This window comes from Canis aureus, chromosome 6 (genome assembly GCF_053574225.1).
Source record: "Canis aureus isolate CA01 chromosome 6, VMU_Caureus_v.1.0, whole genome shotgun sequence".
NCBI classification, from domain to species: Eukaryota; Metazoa; Chordata; class Mammalia; order Carnivora; family Canidae; genus Canis; species Canis aureus.
This window is the reverse complement of record NC_135616.1, coordinates 11,646,559-11,672,556: the sequence shown is the minus strand read 5'-3', so window position 1 is coordinate 11,672,556 and position 25,998 is coordinate 11,646,559. Positions and strand designations below refer to the sequence as shown.

At 37.4% G+C, this 25,998-nt stretch overlaps 1 protein-coding gene and 1 pseudogene across 4 annotated transcripts in view; one reads left to right on the top strand and one right to left on the bottom strand.

Annotated features, from left to right (window-relative positions):
* The window catches only part of NDC80 (NDC80 kinetochore complex component), a 49,006-nt gene extending 39,681 nt beyond the window's left edge, over positions 1 to 9,325 (top strand). For 2 of the 4 annotated variants that reach the window (XM_077900184.1, XM_077900186.1), the window contains exons 14-17: positions 1,240 to 1,332; positions 2,535 to 2,665; positions 4,483 to 4,585; positions 8,993 to 9,325. In XM_077900184.1, coding sequence (XP_077756310.1) covers positions 1,240 to 1,332; positions 2,535 to 2,665; positions 4,483 to 4,585; positions 8,993 to 9,130 — 465 coding nt within the window. In that variant the 3' untranslated portion in view covers positions 9,131 to 9,325. Of the gene's footprint in view, positions 1 to 1,239; positions 1,333 to 2,534; positions 2,666 to 4,482; positions 4,586 to 4,679; positions 4,852 to 5,432; positions 6,018 to 8,992 lie in introns of those variants that run through there. The other 2 variants (XM_077900185.1, XM_077900183.1) reach the window with 2 other exon arrangements.
* A 15,354-nt stretch (positions 9,326 to 24,679) lies between these two features.
* LOC144315115 (actin, cytoplasmic 1-like) lies at positions 24,680 to 25,303 on the bottom strand (annotated as a pseudogene).
* Between the last annotated feature and the right edge of the window lie 695 nt (positions 25,304 to 25,998).

The following is a 25,998-nucleotide window of genomic DNA, read 5'->3' as shown; positions in this document are numbered from 1 at the left end:
TCTAAAACATCATTGTGGAGAATGTTCTGTAGGCAGTTGGAGTGTGGACGTAGACATAAATAGTTATTCTTAGCATGCAGTTAATTAAAGCTGGAAGATTTCCCAGGTGTGAAAATGAAAGCACTCTCCCAAGTGACCAGATGAGAATATAGCCAAGATCAGAATCCTGGTAGAACATCCACATCCAAAGTACAAGCAGAAAAAGAAACTGTAAGGAAGAATTAGAAGGACCTCCCAAGATTTAAAGAGAAAACTAGTAGCTTCCATGGTCATAGAAACCAAGGAAGGAGATTTCAGAAGGGAGTGATAAGCAATTATATATGTTACTCAGATATCAAATAAGATTAAGTCTGAAAGATGTTCATTGACTTTAGCAATTAAGATGTTAATGGTGACCTTTGCAAAAGTGACTTCATGAAGCAGAAGAGCCAGAAAGCATATTGCTGTGGATTGAGGTTTGAATGGTAGTAGAAGATACTACAGTATGAATAGTCTACCCCATGGGATGCTGCAAATTCGAGGATCACAGAAGTTTGAGTCTAAGGAGAAAAGATGGAACAGTAGTTAGAAAGTAGTATAGAGGAAAGGTTTTCATTTTTATGGGATGGGGGAGGGAATTGTTTGGTTTTAAAGATGAGAGAGTGAGTTCAAGAAAAAGAGGGTAAAGTTTAATAAATTACGAGCCAAAGGAATTGATGGATTTGAATGTGGTTCAGCCTTCGGCTTGGGTCCTGATCTCTGGGTCCTGGGATCAAGCCCTATTTCGGGCTCCCTGCTCAGTGGCAAGTCTGCTGCTCCCTCTTCCTCTCCCTCTGTTGTCTCTCTTGCTTTCATTCTCTCTCAAATAAGTAAAATCTTTAAACAAAAAAAAAAGTGTATATAATACATGTAGTATCATATAATATATATGAGAGTTCAAAAACTCCCAGAGCTACTATGGAAAAGTTACTGGTGTCCTTATTTTACTGAGAATTGAGCCAGATTTTTGATTCCTAACTAATGCTACTCTGCATTTAAGTATTATACATTAAAAAAACATAAGGGTTTTTTGTGTGTTTTTTTAATTAATTTAACTCCCCTGGGGAATAATATTTGGGGTCAAATGGTACGTGAGAATCTAAAAGGACTAGAAACAACATGGTTCAGTTAGTTGACTTGGTAATATGAAAGTTTTTATAACTTACTAAAATGATTTTGATGTATGGCTATGATTTCTCAAACAAAGTTTTATTCCCCAAGTTAAATACAATGATAACAGAAAGCAGGAGAGGTGTAAGAACTCTGAAAGAAGAAGTTCAAAAGCTGGATGATCTTTACCAACAAAAAGTTAAGGTAAGAATATTGCCATAGTTTGTATAGGTGAACCAAAGCTATGTCATAATATTGACCTGTTCTGACATCTAACTGAATCTTTAAGCTATATCCTATAACTTGTGTTTAAGTTTAATCTTCTAAAGTTTATTATAAGGAGTTATTTTTCTTCACCCTAGAACCTGTTTATTGTTCCATTAGTTTTTATACTTGAATATGAGATTCTGTGTCCTTGTAAGACCAAAACATGTTGTAAATGTAATTCTTCTACCTTTTATAGAAATTTAGTTAAGTACTCCTTGAAGCATAAACTTCCAATAAAGCTTTGTGTCTGTGGTTGCCTGTAAGTCATTGCAAACTGACTATCTTGGCCAAATTCCAAAGATCATTATTATGAAACTTGAAATTTTGAAATGTGGATAAAATAATAGGATTAATTTCCAACCACCTCTGACCCTCTACCTTCTGTCCACCATTTTACATAGGGTAGCACTCAGATGACTGTTTATTACCACCTATATAACTTACGTGAAAATTTTAGTCCTACCAATATTTTTTACTTAGTTATACCAACAAAGCATCAGGAATTAAAAACTTTCTCTCGGCCTTGTATTTAGCACCTATACATTTGGTCAAGCAGTAGAAAGTTTTAGATAATACACCACAGTAATATGATTTACATGTGAAATATGAGGCAGTTGGTAATCATTTTTGTTTTTTCATATGTTCTCCATGGCAATACTTGTGTTTAACCTCTTAAAGCACTTCAGTGAAAGGCTTTCATATTTCATCTTGAGAAGCCTAAGAGTTGATGATTTGGGGCTCCTTTGCCTGTGCATAATGACTACATGTGTGAAATAAAGGTAGTGTGAAATTTACCCACATTTTTGCATATAGAAAAGGCCTCTTTGATGATCAGAGGAAAAATTTTAATTAAACTAAAGTTTCCTATTGTAGTACATACTTGAAGATACTGCGGAATGAATTATACAGGCCTGTTGGGAGAATGTCATATTTACATTTACAGTATAAAATTCCCAAAGGAGCATTTTAAAGTCTCTTATATGTAAAACAGTACACATGCTGAGAATACAAATGATGATACAACTTGATTTTTTTAAGTGTACACCATATACCAATTTATGGTATATGAAGTATACATAGTACATGGAATATATAGAACAGAAATATAAAAAACCATAACCATCCCTTTATCTTGATAGGAAGCTGAAGAAGAGGACAAAAAGTGTGCCAGTGAGCTGGAGTCCTTGGATAAACACAAACATCTGCTAGAGAGTGCTGTTAATGAGGGCCTCAGTGAAGCTATAAATGAATTAGATGCTATTCAGCGAGAGTAAGTTCATGTAACCAAGATTTATAATGTTTATTTTGAGATTATTTAGCATTGCTGTAAAATTAGATCTTTATTAGCTCTAATTTATACTATACTATCTGGGGGCGAGGGAGTAGTGAACAGAACTTACACAAAAAGAGCTTGTAACTTGAGATACTGTCCCTAAATGAATAGATTCTGCTACTATTACAGTTATTGCCCCCTAAGAAATCATTCATTTTTATATCTAGTTAATAAATGGTTTAATGGCTTTTAAACCTTAAAAACAGCATGAGATTTTCAATCAAAATATTTTGGCTATTTGTTAGTATTTTTAAGATATTTATACTTTCTAGAAATTAGAGTAAACTATATACTGTAAATTATATAGTCATTCTATAACAATATGCACATAATAATCACCACGCTGCAAAATCATGGAATAAAAAATCAGGACTTATAGGAAAATTGAGGTTAGGACACAACACTCAAAATCTCTGTCAATGACAAACATAAATAAAAGATGGAAACCTAACTAAAATGTTAGCACAATTGTACACATGTTCAATGGCTAAGAAATACATAAATGCTATGATAAATATGACACTATCTTAAAGAGATCTGAAGTTTGCCTGGGGAAAGGGGCATTCAAAGGCTTGTAGCTTGTAAATTATGGAGATGAGGTGGAAGGAGGATTATCTGAAATCAGATGGAAAGTTTTAACACCAGATGTGGATGCATGTTACTCATCTTGTATGCAATGAACTGAGGGAGCTGGTCCACATTTGAGGTGTGTACTTTAAGTGTTGTGTATATTCCTTTGCATCTGGATTCAACTGAGTGCAGTTTTCTGCATTCACCTAGTAGTTCTCAAGAAGGAAATGGCATAGGGACACCTGTGTGGCTCAGTTGGAAGAATATGCAACATTTTTTTTTTTTTAGCGTGCAGCTCTTGATCTCAGGATAGTGAGTCCAAGCCCCATGTTGGGTATAGAGATTACTAAAAATAAATGAATAAAGTATTTTAAAAAAGGGAAATGGCATAAGCAAATACAAATTGTTGCATTTATGCTTAATATATGCTCAAATATATCAATCCGAACTGGAACAAATACATATTTCCAAACAAGCAGCAGAACTACGTATTATGTTATAGTTCTTAGAAGTTCTTCATTATCAAATTACACATTGTCAACTTTTCCCTCTTGGTTTCACTTGTTATTTTAAAAGTTATATTGGAAGAGTTTTAGCTATTGTGTATTAACAGTAACTAAAATAGTGACATCCTTTTTTTAAAGAATATTCTGCCTTTGTGTATATAATTCTCTCATGCAACCTATATAAAGTCAATATACTGAATAGTTAATCCATAGGCTTTTTTTTTTTTTAAGTCTTAATTAAGTGACCCTCAACTAAGAAAAATCTGAGATTAGAAGTACAATCCTTAAAGCACACCTCTTCACTTGCTTATTTGTAGTTTAAGGATAAAAACAGCTGAAACTTTCAGTCTTTGCATGCCTAAAGGTAAGACTCCCACTCCCCCATTCAGATGTATGTAATGCCTTGCCCCTGAAAGCATTTAAATTTACAATCCTTTGGAGATTCAAGCAAGACCATTTGTTCCCCAAGTTTTATATGTTTAAGCATGAGGTTTGGGTGCTGTTTTGTTGCTTTCAAAGGATCTTTGAAAATATTTTTGTTTTAACGGTTGAGAAGCAAACAACACATATACCAATTACAGTCTGGTTTTATTGAATATGAAAAGGAGAAGTGAGCTAATTAGAACTGATGCATTAGTTTTTTCCTAGACAACCTAAATGAGAGTTTTTATTCTACAGATACCAACTAGTTGTGCAAACCACAACTGAAGAACGACGAAAAGTGGGAAATAACTTGCAGCGTCTTTTAGAGATGGTTGCTACACATGTAGGATCTGTGGAGGTAAGTGTATGAAGGTCTTTCCTACATTCTAATAAAGTTTTTTGTTTTTTGTTTTTTATTTTTTTTAAAGATTTTATTTGTTTATTCATGAGAGATACAGAGAGAGAGGCAGAGACACAGGCAGAGAGAGAGAAGCAGGCTCCATGCAGGGAGCCCAACACGGAACTCGATCCCTATCCCAGGTCTCCAGAATCACGCCCTGGGCTGAAGGCAGGCACCAAACCGCTGAGCCACCCAGGTGTCCCTAATAAAGTTTTTTAAAACTATATTTCTGTTTTGTTTCTACAGAAATTAAGTGATAAATTTTATTTCTATGGAAAGTATGTCCTAGTAAAAAGTTATCAGAAGAATCCTCTTTAATGGTGTTGTAAGAGACGTCTGCATTTCGTAATCTGTTTTGTTCACATAAACAACATATGATATTTCTTACATCAACAGTATATAATGTACCAGGCCACATTTTACATACTGAAAACATAGCAACACATTTAAGATTTCATTAAGATGAAAGAGCATGTGTTATGACAAATATTTTTCCTTTCCGTTAATTTAGTTTAAAGTACTTATAAAATATAGAATAAAGTACTTATGAAACATGAAGCATGGCTTAAAAGTTCAACAATAATACTATTACTCCAACCTGCTCTACAGAGCCCAGAAACCAATATATATATCTTGCTAAACTTTAAAATACCTGGGTAGTCTATTATTTCTAATTGTGAATGGTTAAGAGGGAAAAAATACTCGTTATATCACATTGATAGGCTTCCATTTATTGAGACAGAGCGTGTGGTATCTACTTCCCTTCCTTTATCCTGAAACACAACTGCATTTTCTTGTTTGCCAGTTTTCTTCACTGCTTAGTGATAGCTGAGAAAAATATACTGGATTCTACATCAGAAAACCTAGATTTTCTCCAGTATTGTTACTTTGAACCACAGAGCAGAAAATTGTTTGAGAAATTACTTTCTTGTTCTCTCAAGTATAATGTGTAATAAATGCAAAGAGAAAAATTCATTCACAACCTATAATGGTTGGCTCAGACTGAGAAAGTCTGTATGTATCATTTTACTTCTTTTGGTCTTCACTTTCTTCATCTGTTATAGTGAGAGAGCTGTACTAAGTCACTGCCAATATTCTTTGCATCTCTGTCTATTACCTGTACTAGTTTGCAGTGTTAATCCGATAGTGATTTATCATGAGGGATTTATGTGAAGGGTAACCACAACTGTTAAAGTTTTATTCAGTTAACATGAAGTTAAATTTGAAACCCTAATGGTAACTTTTTAGTTTCTATTAAGTTAAGTGTTAATCAAGAAGATCAGACTGACTTCAAACATTTACAGAGCCCTTCCTTTGCACTATGTAAAATTCACATTTAGCCAGTAAAATGTGAAAGGAGCCCCTAAAGTCAACCAATCATCTTTAAAACCTAGTGTGGGGATCCCTGGGTGGCGCAGTGTTTTAGCGCCTGCCTTTGGCCCAGGGCGCGATCCTGGAGACCCGGGATCGAATCCCACGTCGGGCTCCCGGTGCATGGAGCCTGCTTCTCCCTCTGCCTATGTCTCTGCCTCTCTCTCTCTCTCTCTCTCTCTCTCTCTCTCTCTGTGTGTGACTATCATAAATAAATAAAAATTAAAAAAAAAAAAAAAAACTAGTGTGGGGGAATTTTACAAGTGATAAAATTAGACTGAAGGAAACAGAGGACTGTGGTGGATCTAATGGTATCTTTAGATGGGATGTTTTTCCTCTGGGGTAAAACATTTCTTTGAGCAATTTTTTTTTTTTAAGATTTTATTTATTTATTCATAAGAGACACAGAGAGAGAGAGAGGCAGAGACATAGGCAGAGGGAGAAGCAGGCTCCAAGCAGGGAATCTGACATGGGACTCAATCCTGGATCTCCAGGATCACACCCTGGGCTGAAGGCAGCGCTAAACTGCTGAGCCACTCAGGCTGCCTTCTGAGCAATTCTTGATTGGAGCCCCATGCAAGTCCTGTATGTGGCTTGATATTCTAGACTAGGAGACAGCAAACTACACCCCACAGGCCAAACTGGGCCCATGGGCTATTTTTGTAAGTAGAGTTTTATTGCAACACAGACACTTCATTCACTTCCATGCTCTTTATGGCTGCATTCCTACTATAGTAGCAGAGTTGAGCAGTTGCAACAAAGGTCATCTCACTTATAAAACCTAAAATATTATTTGGCCCTTTACAGGCAAAGGTTACTGACTCCTGTTCTAGAATCCTACCTCCCTGAGGGGCACAAAATCTGTTTTGTCTGTTTAGATGTTCAGAAATTATTATAAAGCTGTAATAACTAATCTATTGTAGTATTGAAACATATAAACCAAGCTCGCTGATTGAGAAAAAAAATGGATGAGCATAGATAGGACTTATGAGAGAAGTATTACAGACTAGTGGAGTAAAATGAATTGTTCAATTGATGGAGTTAGGATTCCTACCTTAAACCCTAGACAAAAATCACTTCAGGATGGATTAAGAAATTAATGTGAGGCTGATTTTTTTTTTTTTTTTTTTTTTAGACAGAGAAATAATGAGTGCTGGGGAAGAATGGCATGGGAATAGGGAGTGAGAGAGAATCTTAATCAGGCTTTACTCCCAGTGCAGATCCCGATGTGGGGCCTGATCCCAAAACCCTGAGATTATAACCTGAGCTGAAGTTAAGAGTCAGATACTTAATTGACTAAGCCACCAAAACACAGCTTAAGTTTTTAACTTTTAGGAAAATTATAGACCCTATCTTTATACCTCAGGAGTTGTAGAGGAGTTCTTAAATTATCTTAAATTAGATACAAGGAGTACAAACCACAAAAGAAATTATTTATAAATTCAGCTTTGTTAAAATTAAGATCTCTACATCAAAAGACAAAGAGTGGAAAAATAAGCTACAAAACCGTAGATCATATTTTTTAAAACAACTAATAACATCCAGATACTGGATTGTAAATTGATGTTAACAATTTTATAAAAACAATTTGGCAATCCCTAATAAAATGGTACGGTTCCATTCTAGGTATTTAATTAAATTTTTACACTGTGTGCTGGAGTACTGTACTAGATTGAATAGTATCCCCTCAAAATTCATGTGTATCCCTGAATCTCATTATGTGACGTTATTTGAAAATAAAGCCTTTGTGGATGTAATTAGTTAAGATAAGGTCATACTAGATTAGGATAGGCCTTCAATCAAGGGACCAGTATCCTTGTAAGAGTCCTGTGAAGATGAAGGCAGAAATTAGAGTGACACAGCTGTAAGCTAAAGATTACCTAGAACTGCTAGAACTGGTAAGAGAAAAGGAAAGATTCTTCCATAGAGCCTTCAGAGAGAGTGGCCCTTTCAGTATCTTAATTTTGGACTTCAAGCCTCCAAAACTGAGAGAATAAATTTCTGTTGCCTAAGCCAACTAGTATATTTAAACTTGCTATGGTATAATTGAAATAGTAAAAAACAGATAATCCAATATATTAGTTTCCTATTGCTACTGTAACAGATTACCACCAATTTAATGGCTTAAAGCAACACAGATTTATTTTCACATATATCTGGAAGTCAAGAGTATAAAATGGGCCTTCTAGACTACAATCTTTCTAGAAACTAGGATGGAATTTCTTTGCCTTTACCCTTTTCTAGAACCACATACATTCCTTGGCTTGCAGCCTCTTCATTTTCAAAGCAAGCAGCATAGCATCTTCTGTCCCCTTTGACCTCTCTTCTGTGCCTACATTTTCTCTCTCACATTGCTGATTCCCTCTTACCAGGACCCTTGTGATTGCATTGGACCCACCAGGACAATGCAGAATAATCTCCTTTTCTCAAAATCTTTAACTTAATCACATCTGTAAAGTGTGCCCTATAAAATAACACATTCACAATTTTGGGGATTATGCCATGGACATCTCTGAGGAAGCTGCTATATAGCCTTCAATAACTGGAATCAAGCTGAAATTCATTAATAATAAAATGAATAAATATTGATATATTCATGCAATAGAAAACATATAACAGTACATGAATAAAAAGTATCTGCATTAACATCAATGAATCAAAATACTGGTTGTGAAAAAGTCATAGAATATTATATTTAATATCATTCAGGAAATAGAAGTGTAAAAACCAGATGCCATTAAACTAGTATATTGTTTAGAAATACATATCTGTGTGGGGCAGGAGGTAAAAGCATAAAGAAAAGAAAACCACCATGGAGAAGAGTGGTTGGCTCTGGAAAGAAAAATGGGGATATTATTAGGAAAGGGCACAAACACAGACTCAAGAATAGTATCCCTTTTATTCCCTGTTCTTACAAATGTTATACTTTATATTCTTCATAATTCTTTAAAAGAAATTGTTTTTTCATTAACAATTGCTCATTGTTTTCACTAGAAACATCTTGAGGTGCAGATTGCTAAAGTTGATAGAGAGTATGAAGAATATGTGTCTGAAGATCTCTTGGAAAATATTAGAGAGATTGGAGACAAGTATAAGAAGAAAGCTGCTCTAATTAAGCCTTCTGAGGAATGAAGATGAAATATTGATTATCTAAGCAAGAACTTTATTAACTGTAAATTTTTAAATGTCCTTTGTAGGTGTGAAAAATCTCTAACATGTCCTAAACCCTTCCTTACAATGAAGTCTTAAGACCGTATCTTTCCAAGCCTGTGAAATATTTTTATATCTTTTGTAAATCTAGTTCATTAAAGTATGTATAACCTGAAACTATGATACTTTGTTGGATTTTTTTCTTTAGATATGAAAGACTAGTTATGTATCCAGAGTTAATAAAATTATATCAGTAAAGCATATTTTTCCCTGATTTCTCAACCTAACTTCAGAAGGTAGTTAATTTGATCTAAACCAGGAATTAGCCAACCGTGGGCCAAGTGCAGTGACTCCCATTCACTGATACATTGTCTGTGACTGCTTTCATACTACAGTGGCAATGTTGATTATACGTGACAGAGACTATATGGCCCATGGAGCCAGAAATGTGTACTGTCTGGCCCCTTATACAAAGTTTGCCATTCCCTGGTGTAAGCTGTATAGGGTTGGGCCTCTTTAAAAAACGTAGGCCAACTCATTCCTTATTCAGAGCCAAGAAGCTAAATTTCCTTCTGGCTTCATGCCACCATTACTCTAAAATGAGCAGAAGAATATGGAATCTGGTAATCAGAAGAAATAATAACATAGTTCAATCCCCTCATTTAAGAGATGAAAATCTATTTCTAGAGAAGTTCTGATTTACCTCTGGTCACACTTCTTTGTTGTGTGGTAGACGCCGCACAGGAACTTCATTGTAACAGTACACAATCCTGACTACATACAGCCAACCACAGGAGCTATGAGACATGAATGTTCTGGATGGTGAGGAAGTCATGTTAGAATGTAAGATTATTAGGTCTAAATTGTTAGGAAGCTCCTCACATTCAATTGACATCGGCCCCTAGCTGAATTTTCTATTCAAACTTTATTACAACTCTAATTCAAGTCAGAATGAAGAACATGATAAAATGTAAGCAATAAAAGAACCCAAAATGGAATCCCACCAAAGCTCTATGAAAGGACAGCATGCAGCCTGAGAGAGTGGGATAAACAAAAACAGGTCATGGTTGGGAGAGAATAGATAGGACAAGATTAATAGTTACCAATGTATTCAAGAATCTTGACTAATAACATCCAACAGAACTTTCTTAAATGATGAAAATATTTTATCTGCGCTCTCCAGTATGGTACCAGCCATTTGTATGTATTGTCACTCAAATGACACATCTGTTATTGACAAAGTCAACTCAAGAGTTTTGCCCTTCAAAGTGTGGTATGGAAACAGCAGTATGATTTGAATTTTTCATAAGTTTTGACATCCATCTACACCTACAAAATCATCACAATCAAACTAATGAATCTATCCATCACTACTAAAAGTTTCCTTGTGGCCTTTTGCAATCTTGTCTCCTGCCCCTAACACTTGCTCACACCTATCCCCAGGCAAGTACTGATATTTCTGTTATTACAGATTAGTAGAATAGTATGTACACTTTGTATGGTTTCTTTCAGAATATTTTGAGATCCAAGATTATTTTGAGGTCCACATTGCACTGGATATCAGTTCATTCCTTTTTGCTGACTAGTGTTCATTATATGAATATATTGAGTTTATCCAGTCACCTGTTGATGGACATGTATATTCTTTACGGTTTTTGCCTTACAAATAAAGTTGTGAACGGAACATTCATGTACAAGTGTTTGTATGGTCATATGCTTTCATTTCTCGTGGGTAAATACCTAGGATTGGACAGGCTAGTTCATACAGGGTAGGTGCACATTTGACTTTTACGAAATTTAGAAAATGTTTTCTAAAATGATGGTACCATGTTTCTACCTGCAGTGTATGAGACTTCCAGTTGCTCCACATCCTTACCCACATGTGGTATGGTCAGTCTTTTTAATTTTAGTCATCCTAAGGGGATGTGGTTCTGTCTCATGATATTAATTTGCACTTACTTTCTCCGCTCAATCCCCGGAATCAGCCAGTTCTCTAAGAATGACTGGTCCCTATTAATGGATAATATTTGGAAACCAAACCTTAGCACTGTATGTGTTCATTGCTCCTACGGTGCCAATGCTTCCAGGCCTTCCCCAAGGACAGAGCAAAAAATTTAGTATTCATATGCATACACATACCAACATATTTCTATATGTATCAATATATTACAAACCATGAGTTCATGTCAGTATCTCCAGTTCCAGTCCAAACCCACACGGGTTCTTGATACATAGGTTCAATATGCAAGAATTCATTGGCTTAGGCACACTTTTTCAGAATATGGAATTTAACACCCTGGAAAGGACTATAGTAGATGCAGTAAACTCACTGGTGAGGTGGCTCTTAGGAGGGTGGATAAGATGAAGGCTAATACTGCCAAGTGGAAATGCCTGGGATGCTCTTGCAGTGAGTAGAGGAAGAAATAGAAAGGCTGAGGCAAATGAGAATGCTGTAATACACAATGTAAAGCCAGAAGAGCTCCCAGTGTTTCACAGGAGGACCTTAAGGACAACCCATGCATGAAGGCCACAGGAAATGTCCTGGTGAGAAAGGCAGCAGTATCAGTAGAAGTTCAGTGGTGGCTCTTCTACAGACTGGGTTGATAGAGGAAGAAGCAGGCATGGAGCTAAGCTCATGAATATTCATGGAGATCATGGGTCTCTGAAGTAACAAAGGCCAGGAGGCTGCCCATGCTGATGAACAAGGTCAGAAAAGTGGTTGAAGGGGCTTAATCTGAAGAAGTTATAGAGGTGGTTAATAGAGATGGTATCCCTAGGGGCAAAAGAGAAGGACAGAATTGTGTTAACTCTCCTACCTTCTGTGATGATACGATCCAAAGAAATATGATCCAACAAGGAACAGGTAATCTTTTTTTTTTAATTGATAGGCTATTTTTTTAGAGTAGTTTTAGGTTAACAGGGAAATTGAGCAAGTGTGATTTTTAACTCTATAAGAAAAAGCAAGAATACTAGAGCAGGGCCCTAAGGGATGGGCATCTCTATAAAAAGTCATAACCCCTTGCTCAATTCCCAGATCTGGGCCATTTTCAGATCTGAATACCATTGACTGAAGAGGTAGCTGAGTCTCTAGAAGAAAGGACCTAGCAACATCATGATAAGTGTGTATGGAGTTGATTCCTCCAGTCCTTCCCCCCAAAAGACCCACACCCATTTACATGAGTGATTGTACCATGTGAAACTAAGACTAACCAGACTGTTTTAGGACTATTTGACATAAGATCTGAGTTGACATTAACCATAAGCACCACCACAAATGACCACTCTATGAGAGTAGGACCTACAAAGACTAATTTTTTTTTTTTTTTTTTTTTTGAAATAGAGAGTAGGACCTACAAAGACTAATTACTGGAGTCCTAAGAACAGGCTTGTCATTTATCCATTGGGTCAATTGCCCCATCCACAGGTCATTTCCTCAACCCCCAAGTACATAATTGAAATTGATATATTTGTGATATATTTGAGATTTGGAGTATACCCCACAATGGGTCCCTGGTTACAGCATAAAAGCTGTAATACTGAGGAAAGCTATATGGAAACTGCTGAAACTACCAGCTCAGCCAAGATAGTAAAAAATAATATACCAGGGAGGATGGCAGACAGTAATGCCATGATTAAAGACCTGTAGGATTCAGAGGTGGTGAAGGATTCACTATCATATCTCCATTTAATTCACCAGTCTGGCTCTCTCAGAAACAGGATGGCCTCTGGAGAATGACTAGGAACTCCCAAAGACTTAATCTAGTTGGTAGACCTTTTCCCATCTCCTATACCAGAGGTGGTATCACTGGTAAAGCACATTAATAAGGCCTCCGTTATATGGTATGCATCCATTGACTCAGTGACTACATTCTTTCCCATGCCAATTAGAAAAGAAGATCAGAGCATCAGAGCAGTTTGCATTGTTGTAAGATGGACACCGATATTCATTAATAGATCTTCACAGTGTTGTCACAGGCTATCTTAACTCTCCTGCCTTCTATCATGATATATTGGGACCCCCTGGACAACATATTGATCATTTACATCAATGATATCCTGATTAGACAGGATGACTATAAGCTGACTAGGATGCTGATGATATGCTCCAAACAATTGGAGATAACCCCTAAAAAGACTCAGGGACCTCTAAAAAGTTTTTAGGGGTCCAAGTTTTTAGGGGCATGCTAAGATATCACTTCCAAAGTTAAGGACAAATTGCTACATCTTGCATTCCCTAACACATGAAAGAAATACAGTGCATAGTAGACCTCTTTGAGTTCTGGAAACAACATATTCCATGCCCAGGAATATTATCCCAATTCATATATTGGGTGACCCGAAAGGCTTGAATGGGGCCACAAACAGCAAGTCCAGGCCATGGTACAATCAGCCTTGCTTCTTGAAGCATATAATCCCGTAGACTCTAGTATTAAGGGTGTCAGTGGTAGGAAAATGTATACCATGGAGCTTGTTGTAGGCTCCAGTAAGCGATTTAAGTGGCAGACCTCTATGGTTCTAGAATCATTCATGTCATCATGTAGAGAAGTGCATACTCTTTGAGAAAGAGCTCTTGACATGTATAAGGGTAGAGACCAAATGCTTGACCATGGGACATTAAGTGTCTGTTCCTTTGAAACATCCTACTGTGACCCACAAAGCCATAAAATCAGACAAGCCCAAGAGCAGTCCATCATAAGATGAAAATAGGATAACTAGGATCAATCTGAGCAGGACTAGGAGGAGATTCCAAGCAAGCAGTTCAGACTTTTATGTGACCCAGCACAATTGCACCAGTGTTCCTTCACCAGCTTCCACCTAGAGACAAAGAGGGTCCCATACAACCAACTGAAAATAGAGGGGAAAAATCCCAGCCTGGGTTTATAGATGAGTCAGCTCATATACAGGGTCCAAAGGGAAAATAGCAGGTACACTGTAGCCACATTCAAAAGTAGTCTTGGAAGACTGTGACAAAGGAAAATCTTCCTAGTGGGCAGAACTGAACTGTGAGCAGAGCCTCTGGACATCCACTTTGTGTGGAAGGAGAAGTGGCCCAAGATGAGAGTACATATAGATTCAAAATTAGCAGCAATGGCTTAAAAGACAGGTGACAAAGTTATCTGGGGTAAAACCAGGGGCTGAGCATATGCAAAGTGGGCACAGAGCATGAAGACTTTTGTGCATGTTACTAATCACTGGAAAACATCTACTACAGAAGAGGCACTGTCAAATCCCTCAGCCAGCTGAAGTTAGCACTGATGTGATGGGTACCTGAAAGGAATAGCCATCGTGTCAGAGATGGAAGCTCTGTGTAGTTCCAACACCAAGGAGTCCCACCTACCAAGGCTGATCTAGTTACCGTTACCTCTGAATGTCCATCTTGTTAGCAGCAGAGACCAACATAAGGCCCCTAACACTGCACTATCCTTGGAGGAGACCAAGTGACCACTGGGTGGCAAATTGACCACTGAGTGGCCCCTATCCATCATGGAAGCACCACTTCATCCTCAGAAAGATAGATAGCTATTCTAGATGAGACTTTGCCTTTCCTGCCCATAGAGCCTCAACCGACACCACTCTCTGGGGCTTAGGGAATACTTGGAATACAGGCTGAAATTCCATACAAATAACATCTTAATAACGAAAGAAATATAGGAGTGAACCCATAACCATGGGATTCACTGATCATATCACGTACTAGACTATCCAGAGGACTTCCAGATTGCTAGAACAGCCTTCTAAACATGCAACTGAAATAGCCTAGAGGAAACACTCTGAACAGATTGGGCCCCATCCTTCAGGACATAGCGTATTTATTAAATCAACTCTGTATGGGTCTGTGTCGCCAACAGAAAGGCAACACAGGATGGGAATGAAAGGGTAAAATAAGTGTTGTTTCACTCAGGATTCTTCCCGGTGATCTACTGGGGATTTCCTGCTTCTCATCTCCAAAACTCTGCAATGTTGGAGGTCTTGCTTCCATAGTGAACACGTGTTTTGCCAGGGGACACAGCAAGAGTCCTGTTAAAGTATTGGTTACAGTTGCCACCAGGTCACTTTGGACATCCTGTGGTTGAGAGACAGAGGAGAGAAAAGGAGCCACGATCATGGGAAGGACAAATGCCTCTGCTCAGCAAGAGGAGCTAGAGATGCCTTTACAAAATTGTGCGAGGAAGTACATGTGTGTGGCACACTAGCTGAGCTGTAGCGGCTATGAGGATGTGTTTAACAGAACTTATCAAGAACCCGCTGACAGCTTTTCCAAATCTCCCTCAGATTGCCCAGCAGGAAGGGAGGCTTCCACCCAACCTTTTCTCCTCCCCCCTTCATTGCTCGGAGTCTGACCCTTCTCCCAGCCTTCCCTGACTCCCTCCCTCTTTCCTTTCCCATAGCCTTTGACCTTAATAGAAGTCTTGCACATTTAATCCCATTTTGGCTTCTGCTTCTGGAAGGACTAGGACTAACACAAATTAGAAAATAAATTAGGGATATTTTTTATGATACGACCAAAAAAAGCAGGTTATATTTTTCTATTTGTTGAAGACTTCCATTGTGTTTTAAAATTTTTCTTCATGAAACATTACGTTTTTTCCTGGTTTTTATCTTTTTTGTTGCTATTATAAATGAGTCATTTCTTCCACTATGTTTTCTATCTGGCTGTGACCTGAATAAATGAAGGATACTGATTTCCATATATTTTTATTGTCACTAATTTGTGGATCTTATTATTCAATAGTTTTGTTGTTGTTGAGTCTCTTAGGTCGTCATACTTTCTGCAAACAGTAACAGTTTTATCTACACCTTCCCAATTATTATAGCTCAAATTTCCTTCTTTTGTCTAATTTCATTGGCCAGTAAGGCAAATATAATATTGAGTATTTGTAAGAATGGCCATCCTTGTCTCACTTTTAATCTTAGTGGAGGTGCTTCAGTTGCCTGTCCATTAATCCTTACACTTTTGTGCTGAATTAGATATGTCATGTCAAGGATGTACTAATTTTTTTCTTATTATATTAAGCATTTTTTAGTAATGGTGTTGAATTTTATCAAATTACTTTCAAGCATCCGTAATATTGAATATATTACTTTCCTCAAAATAGTTTCATATGATTATTTTACTAACATATAAGTATCTTTACTTGGTTTTGGTCGTGATCTTTCTTTTTCTTTCTTTCTTCTTTCTTTCTTTTCTTTCTTTCTTTCTTTCTTTCTTTCTTTCTTTCTTTCTTTCTTCTTTCTTTTTTTTCTTTGTTTCTTTCTGTGCTTGATTCTGTTTGTTAATATTTTATTTAAGATTTTATATTTACATTGATATTCATAAGTGATATTGATGGTCTGATAAATATTTTTAAATTTTTGTCAGGTTTTGTTATCAATGTTATATTCAGATCAAAGAAAGAAGTTCAAGGGATCCCTGGGTGGCACAGTGGTTTAGCCCCTGCCTTTGGCCCAGGGCGCGATCCCGGAGACCCGGGATTGAATCCCACGTCGGGCTCCCGGTGCATGGAGCCTGCTTCTCCCTCTGCCTATGTCTCTGCCTCTCTCTCTCTCTGTGTGTGACTATCATAAATAAATAAAAAATAAATAAATAAGAGAAAGAAGTTCAATATTTTCCTTCTTTGTAAAAAATTTCTCTGAAAATAAATAAATAATAAATATAAATAAAAGAAATAATATAAAACTATTAGAATTGTATGCTTTTAAAGTAGACTTCTCCATCTGGTATGCTGCTTTTTGTGGGTATAGCTCTTTGACCACTTTACCTGTTTCTTCTACAAAAGTCAATTTTAAGTCATTGTCTTTAATCTCTTCTATAGTTTTGGTAAGCTATATTATCTTAGACACTCTTTAAATTTTTTTTCACTTTTTAAAATTTAATTCAGTTTTTGAAATTGATTTACACAAAATTGAACAAAGTAATTAATCCATTGCAATTCTTTTTATTTTCTGTTTTTATGGTTATTTTTTCCTATATTACATTTTTGTGTATTTGCTCTCCTTTTTTTAAAGATTTTATTTATTTATTTGAGAGAGAGTAGGAGCAGGGAGGGGGAGAGGGAAAAGGAAAAGCAGACTCTCCACTGAGCAGGGAGCTTGACAGTGGGGCTCAACCCTAGGACCCTGAGATCATGACTTAAGCTGAAGGCATATTCTTAACCTACCAAGACACCCAGGCACCACTACTTTTTTTTCCTAGAATCAAATAGCTGATGTTTTTTTTTATTGAATTAAGTTTTTTCTTTAACTTAATACTTTTGTCTTTCTGTCCTCTAGCTTATAACTTTTGAGTTCTTCCTAAGTAACTCCTGCTTTCCTTCCACTTATTTTGTTTTTTTTAATTTTCTCCCTAATTTTTTGAATATGATTTTTAATTTACCTTGTATTTTTTTTTAAGAGAGAACACATATGAGTGGGGACGGGTAGAGGTGAAGGTCAGAAGGAGTTGGAGAGAACACCGAGCACACTCCTTTCTGAGCACAGAGCCCCACTTGGATATAGCCCATGACCCTGAGATCACCACCTGAGCTGAAACCAAGGGTCAGCTGCTTAACCAACTTAGCCACCCAGGTGTCCCAAGATTCTTAATTAATCTTAATTCTTTTTTTTTAAGATTTTATTTATTTATTTATTTATTTATTTATTTATTTATTTATGAGAGACACAGAGAGAGAGGCAGAGACATAGGCAGAGGGAGAAGCAGGCTCCCTGAGGGGACCCTGACGTAGGACTTGATCCCAGGACTCCGGGATCATGCCCTGAGCTGGAGGCAGATGCTCAACTGCTGAGACACCTAGCACCCCATTTTTTGTTAGTGTAGATATTTAAAATTATGAATTTTCCTCTGGGTTCTACTTTAATAGTATTCCACAGGTTTTCAGCGGGATTTTTTTGCTTGTTTTGTTTTTTTCTGGTTTACTACAGCACTTTATTTTTCTTACTTAATGACACGTTGCTGGTTCGTAATGTTCTCACCTGACAGTAGAAAAACAAAATTTGTTGTCATTTCTGTTTTTTTTTTTTTTAAGCTTAAATTCAATTTAGTTAACATATACTCCATTATTAGTTTCAGGGGTAGAATTTAGTGATCCATTAGTTGCATATAACACCCAGTGCTCATTGCACCAAGTGCCCTCTTCAATGCCCATCACATAATTACCCCATCCCCTCTTCACCTCTACTCTAGCAACCCTGTTTGTTTCCTAGAAGTCAGCTTCTCTTATGGTTTTCCTCCTTCTATATTCTCATCTTGTTTTCATTTTTCCTTCCCTTCCTCTATGTTCATCTGTTGTTTCCTAAATTCTACACATGAGTGAAATCATGTGGTATTTTTCTCTGACTGACTTATTTCACTTAGCATAATACCCTCTAGTTCCATCCATGTCATTGCAAATGGCAAGATTTCATTCTTTTTAATGGTGAGTAATATTACAGTGTGTGTGTGTGTGTGTGTGTGTGTGTGTATCAATCCCATTTTCTTTATCCATTTTTCCATTGATGGACATCTGGGCTCTTTCCATAGTTTGGCTATTGTAGACAATGCTTTTATAAGCATGGGGTGCATGTTTGTATCATTCAGATAAATACCTAGTAGTATAATTGTTGGGTTGTAGGATAGCTCCATTTTTAACTTTTTGAGGAACCTCCACACTGTTTTCCAGAGTGCCTGCACCAGTTTGCACTCCCACTAACAGTACAAGAGGGTTCTCCTTTCTCTACATCCTCACCAACATCTATTGTTTTCTGAGTTGTTAATTTTAGCCATTCTGACTGGTGTGAGGTGGATCTCATTGTGATTTTGATTTGTATTTCCTTGATGACAAATGATGTTGAGCATTTTTTCATGTGTCTCTTGGCCATTGGTATGCCTTCTTTGGAGAAATATCTGTTCATGTCTTTCACCCATTTCTTGATGGATTTTTTTGTTTTAGGGTGTTGAGTTTAATAAGTTCTTTATGGATTTTGGATACTAACCCTTTATTGATAAGACATTTGCAAATATATGCTCTCATTCCATAGGTTGCCTTTTAGTTTTGTTGACTGTTTCCTTTGCTGCACAAAAGCTTTTTACCTTGATGAGGTCTCAATAGTTCATTTTTGCTTATGTTTCTCTTAGCTTTGGAGACATGTCTAGCAAAAACTTACTGTGGCTGAGGTCAAAGAGGTTGCTGTCTATGTTCTCCTCTAGGATTTTGATGAATTCCTATCTCACATCTAGGTCTTTCATCCATTTTGAGTTTATTTCTATGTGTGGTATAAGAAAGTTGCCCAGTTTCATTCTTCTACATGTGGCTGTCCAATTTTCCCAACACCATTTGTTGATGAGACTATCTTTTTTCCATTGGATATTCCTTCCTGCTTTGTCAAAGATTACTTGACCATAGACTTGTGGGTCCATTTCTGGATTCTCTATTCTGTTCTATTGATCTATGTGTCTGTTTTTGTGCCAGTGACATACTGCCTAGATGATTTAAGCTTTGTAATACAGCTTGAAATCCAAAACTGTGATGCCTCCAGCTTTGATTTTCTTTTCAACATTACTTTGGCTATAAAGGGTCTTTTATACCTCCATACAAATTTTAAGATTCTTTGTTCCAACTCTGAAAAATGTTTATGGTATTTTGATAGGAATTTTATTGAATGTGTAGATCACTTTGGGTAGCATAGACATTTTAACAATATTCGTTCTTGCAATCCATGAGCATGGAATGTTTTCACGTATCTTTTTGTCTTCCTTAATTTCTTTCATAAGTGTTGTAGAGTTTCCAGAATACAGATCCTTTACCTCTTAGGTTAGGTTTATTCCTAGGTATCTAATGGTTTTTGGTGCTATTGTAAATGAGATCAATTTCTTGATCTCTGTTTCTTCTGCCTCATTGTTAGTGTATAGAAATGCAACTGACTACTGTACATTGATTTTATATCCTGCGACTTAGCTGAATTCCTGTATGAATTCTAGCAATTTTAGGGTAGAATCATTGGGTTTTCTACATAAACTATCATGTCATCTGTGAAGAGTGAGAGTTTGACTCCTTTGCTGATTTGGATGCCTTTTATTTCTTTTTGTTGCCTGATTGCCGAGGCTAGGACTTCCAGTACTATGTTGAGCAGCAGTGACAATAGTGGACATCTCTGTCATGTTCCTCACCTTAAGGGAAAAGCTCTCAGTTTTTCCCCATTGAGAATGACATTTGCTGTGTGGTTTTTGTGTATGACTTTTATGATATTGAGGTATGCTCCCTCTGTCCCTACGTGGCAGAGAGTTTTTATCAAGAAAGGATGCTGTGTTTTTTCAAATGCTTTTTCTGCTTCTATTGAGAAGATCATATGGTTCTTGTCCTTTCTTTTATTAATGCAGTATATCACTGATTGATTTGTGTGTGTTGAACCATCCTTAAAGCTCAGGAATAAATCCCACTTGGTCTTGGTGAATAATCTTGGTGAGAATTTTTGCATCCATGTTCATCAGGGATATTGTGTGTAATTCGCCTTTTTGATGGGATCTTTGTTTGATTTTGGGATCAAGGTAATGTTGGCCTCATAGAATGAGTTTGGAAGTTTACCTTCCATTTCTATATTTTAAAACAGATTCAGAAGAATAGATATTACTTCTTCATTAAATGTTTGGTAGAATTCCCCTGGGAGGCTATCTGACCCTAGACACTTGTCTGTTGGGAGATTTTTTTATTACTGATTCAATTTCTTTACTGGTAATGGGTCTGTTCAGGTTTTCTATTTCTTCCTGCTTCAGTTTTGGTAGTTTATATGTTTCTGGGAATGCATCCATTTCTTCCAGATTGCCTAATGTGTTGGCATATAATTTTTCATAATATTCTCTTATAATTATTGTACTTCTTTGGTATTGCTTATGATTTTTCCTCTTTCATTCATAATTTTATTTATTTTGGTCCTTTCTCTCTCTCTCTCTTTTTTTTGTTAAGTCTGGCTAGGGGTTTTCTGATCTTATCAATTATTTCAAAGAACCAGCTCCTAGTTTCTTTGATCTGTTCTACTGGAGTTTTATTTCTATATTATTGATTTCTACTCTGATCTATATTATTTCCCTCCTTCTGCTGGCTTAGGCTTTATTTTCTTTCTTTTTCTAGCTCATTTAGGTGTAAGGTTAGTTGTGTATTTGAGACTTTATTGCTTCTTGAGGTATGTCTGTATTGCAATATAATTCCCTCTTAGGACCAGCTTTGCTGAATGCCAAAGGTTCTGAACTGTCATGTTTTCATTTTCATTTGCTTTCATGTATTTTTTAATTCTTCTTTAATTTCCTGGTTGAACCATTCATTCTTTAGTAGGATGCTCTTTAACCTCCATGTATACGTGGTCCTTCCAATTTTTTTCTTGTAATTGACTTCAAGTTTTAAAGCACTGTGATCTGAAAATATACATGGTATAATCTTAATCTTTTTTGACCAGTTGAGACCTGATTTGTGACCCCTCATGTGATCTATTCTGGAGAATGTTCCATGTGAACTTGAAAAGAATGTGTGTTATGCTGCTTTAGAATGAACTGTTCTGGATATATATATATATATTCACCTGGTCCAGTGTGTCATTCAAGGCCCTTGTTTCCTTGTTATCTTCTACTTACATAATCTGTCCATTGCTATGAGTGGAGTGTTAAAGTCCCCTATTATTGTATTATTGTCAATGGGTTTCTTTAAATTTGCTGCTAATTGGTTTATATATTTGGCTGCTCCCAAGTTAAGGATATATTTACAATTGTTAGATCTTCTTGTTGTTTAGATCCTTTTATTATGAGATAGTGCCCATCTTCATCTCTTATTACAGCCTTCGGTTTAAAATCTAAGTTTGTCTGATATAAGGATGGCCATTCCAGCTTTCTTTTGATGTCCATTGAATGATAAATGGTTCTCCACTGCCTCACTTTCAATATGGAGGTGTCTTTGGGTCTAAAATGAATCTCTAGTAAGCAGCATATCAATGGGTCTACGTCTTTTGATTGGAGCAGTTAGTCTATTTACATTCAGAGCAATTATTGAAAGATATGAATTTAGTGCCATTGTATTACCTGTAAACTCACTGTTTGGGTAGATTGTCTCAGTTTCTTTCTGGTCTTTTTTACTTTGGGGCTCTCTGTCCATTCAAAGGATCTCCTTTAAAATTTCTCAAAGGGCTGGTTCACAAATCCCTTAGTTGTTTTTGCTCTGGAAATTCTTTATCTCTTCTTCTATTCCAAATGACATCCTTGCTGGATAAAGTATTCTTGGCTACATATCTTTCTAATTTAGCATGTTGAGTGTATCATGCCACTCCTTTCTGGAATGCCAGGTCTTTGTCTGCTGCCAGCCTATGTTTCTACCCTTTTAGGTTTAGGATCTCTTGTCCTAAGATGCATTCAGGATTTTCTCTTTATCTTTGAAATTTGCAAGCCTCACTATTTTTTATTGAAGTGTTTACCTGTTTTTACTGAGTTTGAGGGGAGTTCTCCGTGCCTCCATTTTGTCCACAAAATAATAGAAGGAAAAAAGAGAAAAAATAATAATAACAACAACTACAGCAGGAAAAATAACAGAAAAAATTAAAACAAAACAAAATAAGAAAAAAAACTAGAAATACAACAATATAAAAAAAATTGACTCTGGGTGTGTTTTGGTTTCCTTGTTATAAGAAACTAGATCCCAAAATAAGAGTGAAAGAAAAATTTATATATATATATATATATATATATATATATATATATATATATATATAATACAATGAAAGGAAACAAATAACTATATATATAATGTATATATAAAAATAAAAATTAAAAAAGAATTGAAAAAATAATAAAATAACTGAAAAAACAATACTGAAAGACTAAAGAATTAAAAAAAAGAAAAAAAGAATGCTATATACTGTTTTCCCCAAGAGCTAAAGCTTTGCAGCCCTGTATGATCAGTAAACTTGGTGTGAGCCAGTTGTTCCTGCTGGTCTTCTGGGGGAGTGGCTGTTGCACTGATTCTCAGGTGCACTTGCCCTAGTGGAAATGCACCTCCAGTGTACAGGGAGACAAGACCCAGTGTAAGTGGCTCCGGATTCTACTACGTGGTGTGTTTTGCTCTCTGAAGTCTTTCAGCACCAATGGGTGGAGTGAGTGTGGTGGTGCCCCACTCTCTAGCCTGGAGCTGAAAGTACATACCCCTCACTCTTCAATGGGCCCTCACAGAAAAGTAGTCCATCACTCTTGTCTCCCTGGTTTCTGTGAGAACTCTATATTCACCCAGTCTGTGACAGCATTTTTTATCTCAGGCATGTGATTGAGTTTCAAAACTCCAAATTTTATGGACTCCTGCAGCATAAACTGTACTATTCCTCCAGAGGGAGGTTGGGGCTTCTTGCCATGCTTCTGCCTTCTGCTAGACCCCTGCCAGGAAAGCAGTTGCACTACCATGCAGTGGTTTGCAGTTTATGGCAACACCAAGCAAAAAGTCAGCACCTAGACTCACTGTTTTCAGCCGACTTCACCATTCTTGTGCTTGGGAACTCTGCCGCATTCAGGCATCCTTGTCCTTCTTGTGACCCTGGGGATCCTAAGACCATGCTGTCCCATCTGGGTTTCTGCCCCACTTTACCACCTGAGTATCATTAAGCCAGCGATGTACCCCACTGTAGCAGACTTCTAAAAGTTCTGTTTTTGTGCCCCATTGCTTATAATACTGTGTGATAGCCTCCTTAAGCCAGCTCCCTCCTCTCCGCCATATCCTCCAATGTATCACCCTGGACTCAAGTCTCTGCATCTCCTATATTCCAAAAAGTGGTCACTTTTCTACTGTAGAGTTGCAAGATTTCTTTTCTCAGATCTCTGATTGATTTTGCAGATGTTCAGAGTGATTTGACACCTATCTACCTGTATTTGAGGGACCAGACAAATTTAGGGTCTCCTATTCCTCTGTCATCTTAACTCCATTTTGTTGTCATCTCTTAGAGAATTGAGAACTGTGTACAAAACTTTACATAAATTAAAAGGATGAATAAATCTACAGGTGTAAAGGTAAATCCTTTTCTAATTTAAGGTAAGTAATGACCCACCATGTTCTAGCAGAAAAATATCAGGTAAGAAAGGAAATGAAGTGAGAGGTCTTGGACTTTGCCAACACTGTGAGACTAACAAGACAGAAATAATAAGGTCCAAGAACTCTTGCCAGCCTCTGGAAAAATCCTGTATAGTTCTTACACATTAATACTCTGCACATATCAAGAAATGGATGGTCTTGCAAATTCTCACCAAGCCAATAGATTTCTCTTCCATAAACATGTTCTCTCACTTTAATTAGAAAGTGACTAAGCCACATGTACTAAGGATTTTTTTTTTGAGATTTTATTTACTTATTCATGAGAGACACAGAGAGAGAAGCAGAGACATAGGGAGAGGGAAAAGCAGGCTCCATGCAGGGAGCCCAATGTGAGACTGAATACCAGGACCCTGGGATCACAACCTGAGCCAAAGGCAGATGCTTAACCACTGACCCACCCAGTGGCTTATTCCACTTTCATGAGGCCAGCAGGAGGTGAGGCAAACATATACTTCTGAATCATCTCATGCAGCAAATGCTGTGAATCTTCTTCCAGCCCATTTAGAAACAACTGCAGTGGATGATGAAGGGGCCCAACTTGTCCTTCTCCTGATTGCTGATCCACATCTGATGGAAGGTGGACAGTGAGCCCAGGATGGTGTCCTCAGTCCACGCTAAGTACTTACTTTCAGGAGAAGTGATGACCTTGACATTCATTATGCTGTGAGCCAGGGCAGTGATCTATTTCTGCATCTTACTGGCAATGCCAGAGTACATGATAGTCCCACCAGAACCACCATGTTGACAAACAGGTCCTTCTAAATCTCAAGATCACACTACATGATGGAGTTGAAGGTAGTCTCATGGATATAGTCTCGCAGGACTCAATACCCAGGAAGGATAAATAAAAGAGCTCCCCTGGACACAGAGCCACTCATTGCTGATGTAATCACCTGGCTGCCTGCATGCTCATAATTCTTCTGGTAGGAGGAGGACAAAGTGGTGGCCATCTCTTGCTGCAAGTCCATGGTGACAATGTAGACTCCTTGATGTCATGCATGATGTTTTTGCTTGGTGGTGGAGGTAAAGCTATAGCCATGTTCTGTGAGGATCTTCATGAGGTGGTCAGCCAGGTCCCAGCCAGCAGGGCCTGACCCAGGTAGATTAAGGCTGGGTGTAGCCCTAGTAGATGGGCATCCTGTGTGTGACCCCAACCTTAGGGTCCATGACAGTACCAGAGATGTGACCAGAGGCATAAAGGGGCAGCACAGCCTAGATGGCCATGTACATGACCCAGGTATTGAAGGTCTCAAGTATGATCATAGTCATTTTCTGTCTGTTGTTCTTGAGGTTCACGAGTGCCTCAGTCAGCAGTCCCAGGTGCTCCTCTAGGACCACATGTAGCTCATTAGCTCATTATAAAAGGTGTGGAGCCATAGCTTCCCCAATTCATCCCAGTTGGTGATGATGCTATGCTCCATGTGGTACTTCATGGTCAAGATGCAGCAATTGTTCTGGGCCTTGTCACCCATGTAGCTGTCCTTCTGTTCATGCCCACCATGACACCCTGGTGTTGGGTGTCTGACAACAAATGGAACACATCTAGTAGTCACCATCCCCCAGAAAAGCCAACTTTACTCATTTCCAAGCCCATTCAATGACTAGTGTGGTGGTTTCTTCTTGCATTGCAATCTGCAGGGGGCTGGGAGCAGAAGATCCAGGAGGCTGAGACACAGGAGCACATGGAGTGCAGCCTGGCTGCAGCAAGTGACATCACAAGTCTTCATATGTTGTGTTATCATTGTCTACAGTTTCAGTCAGTGA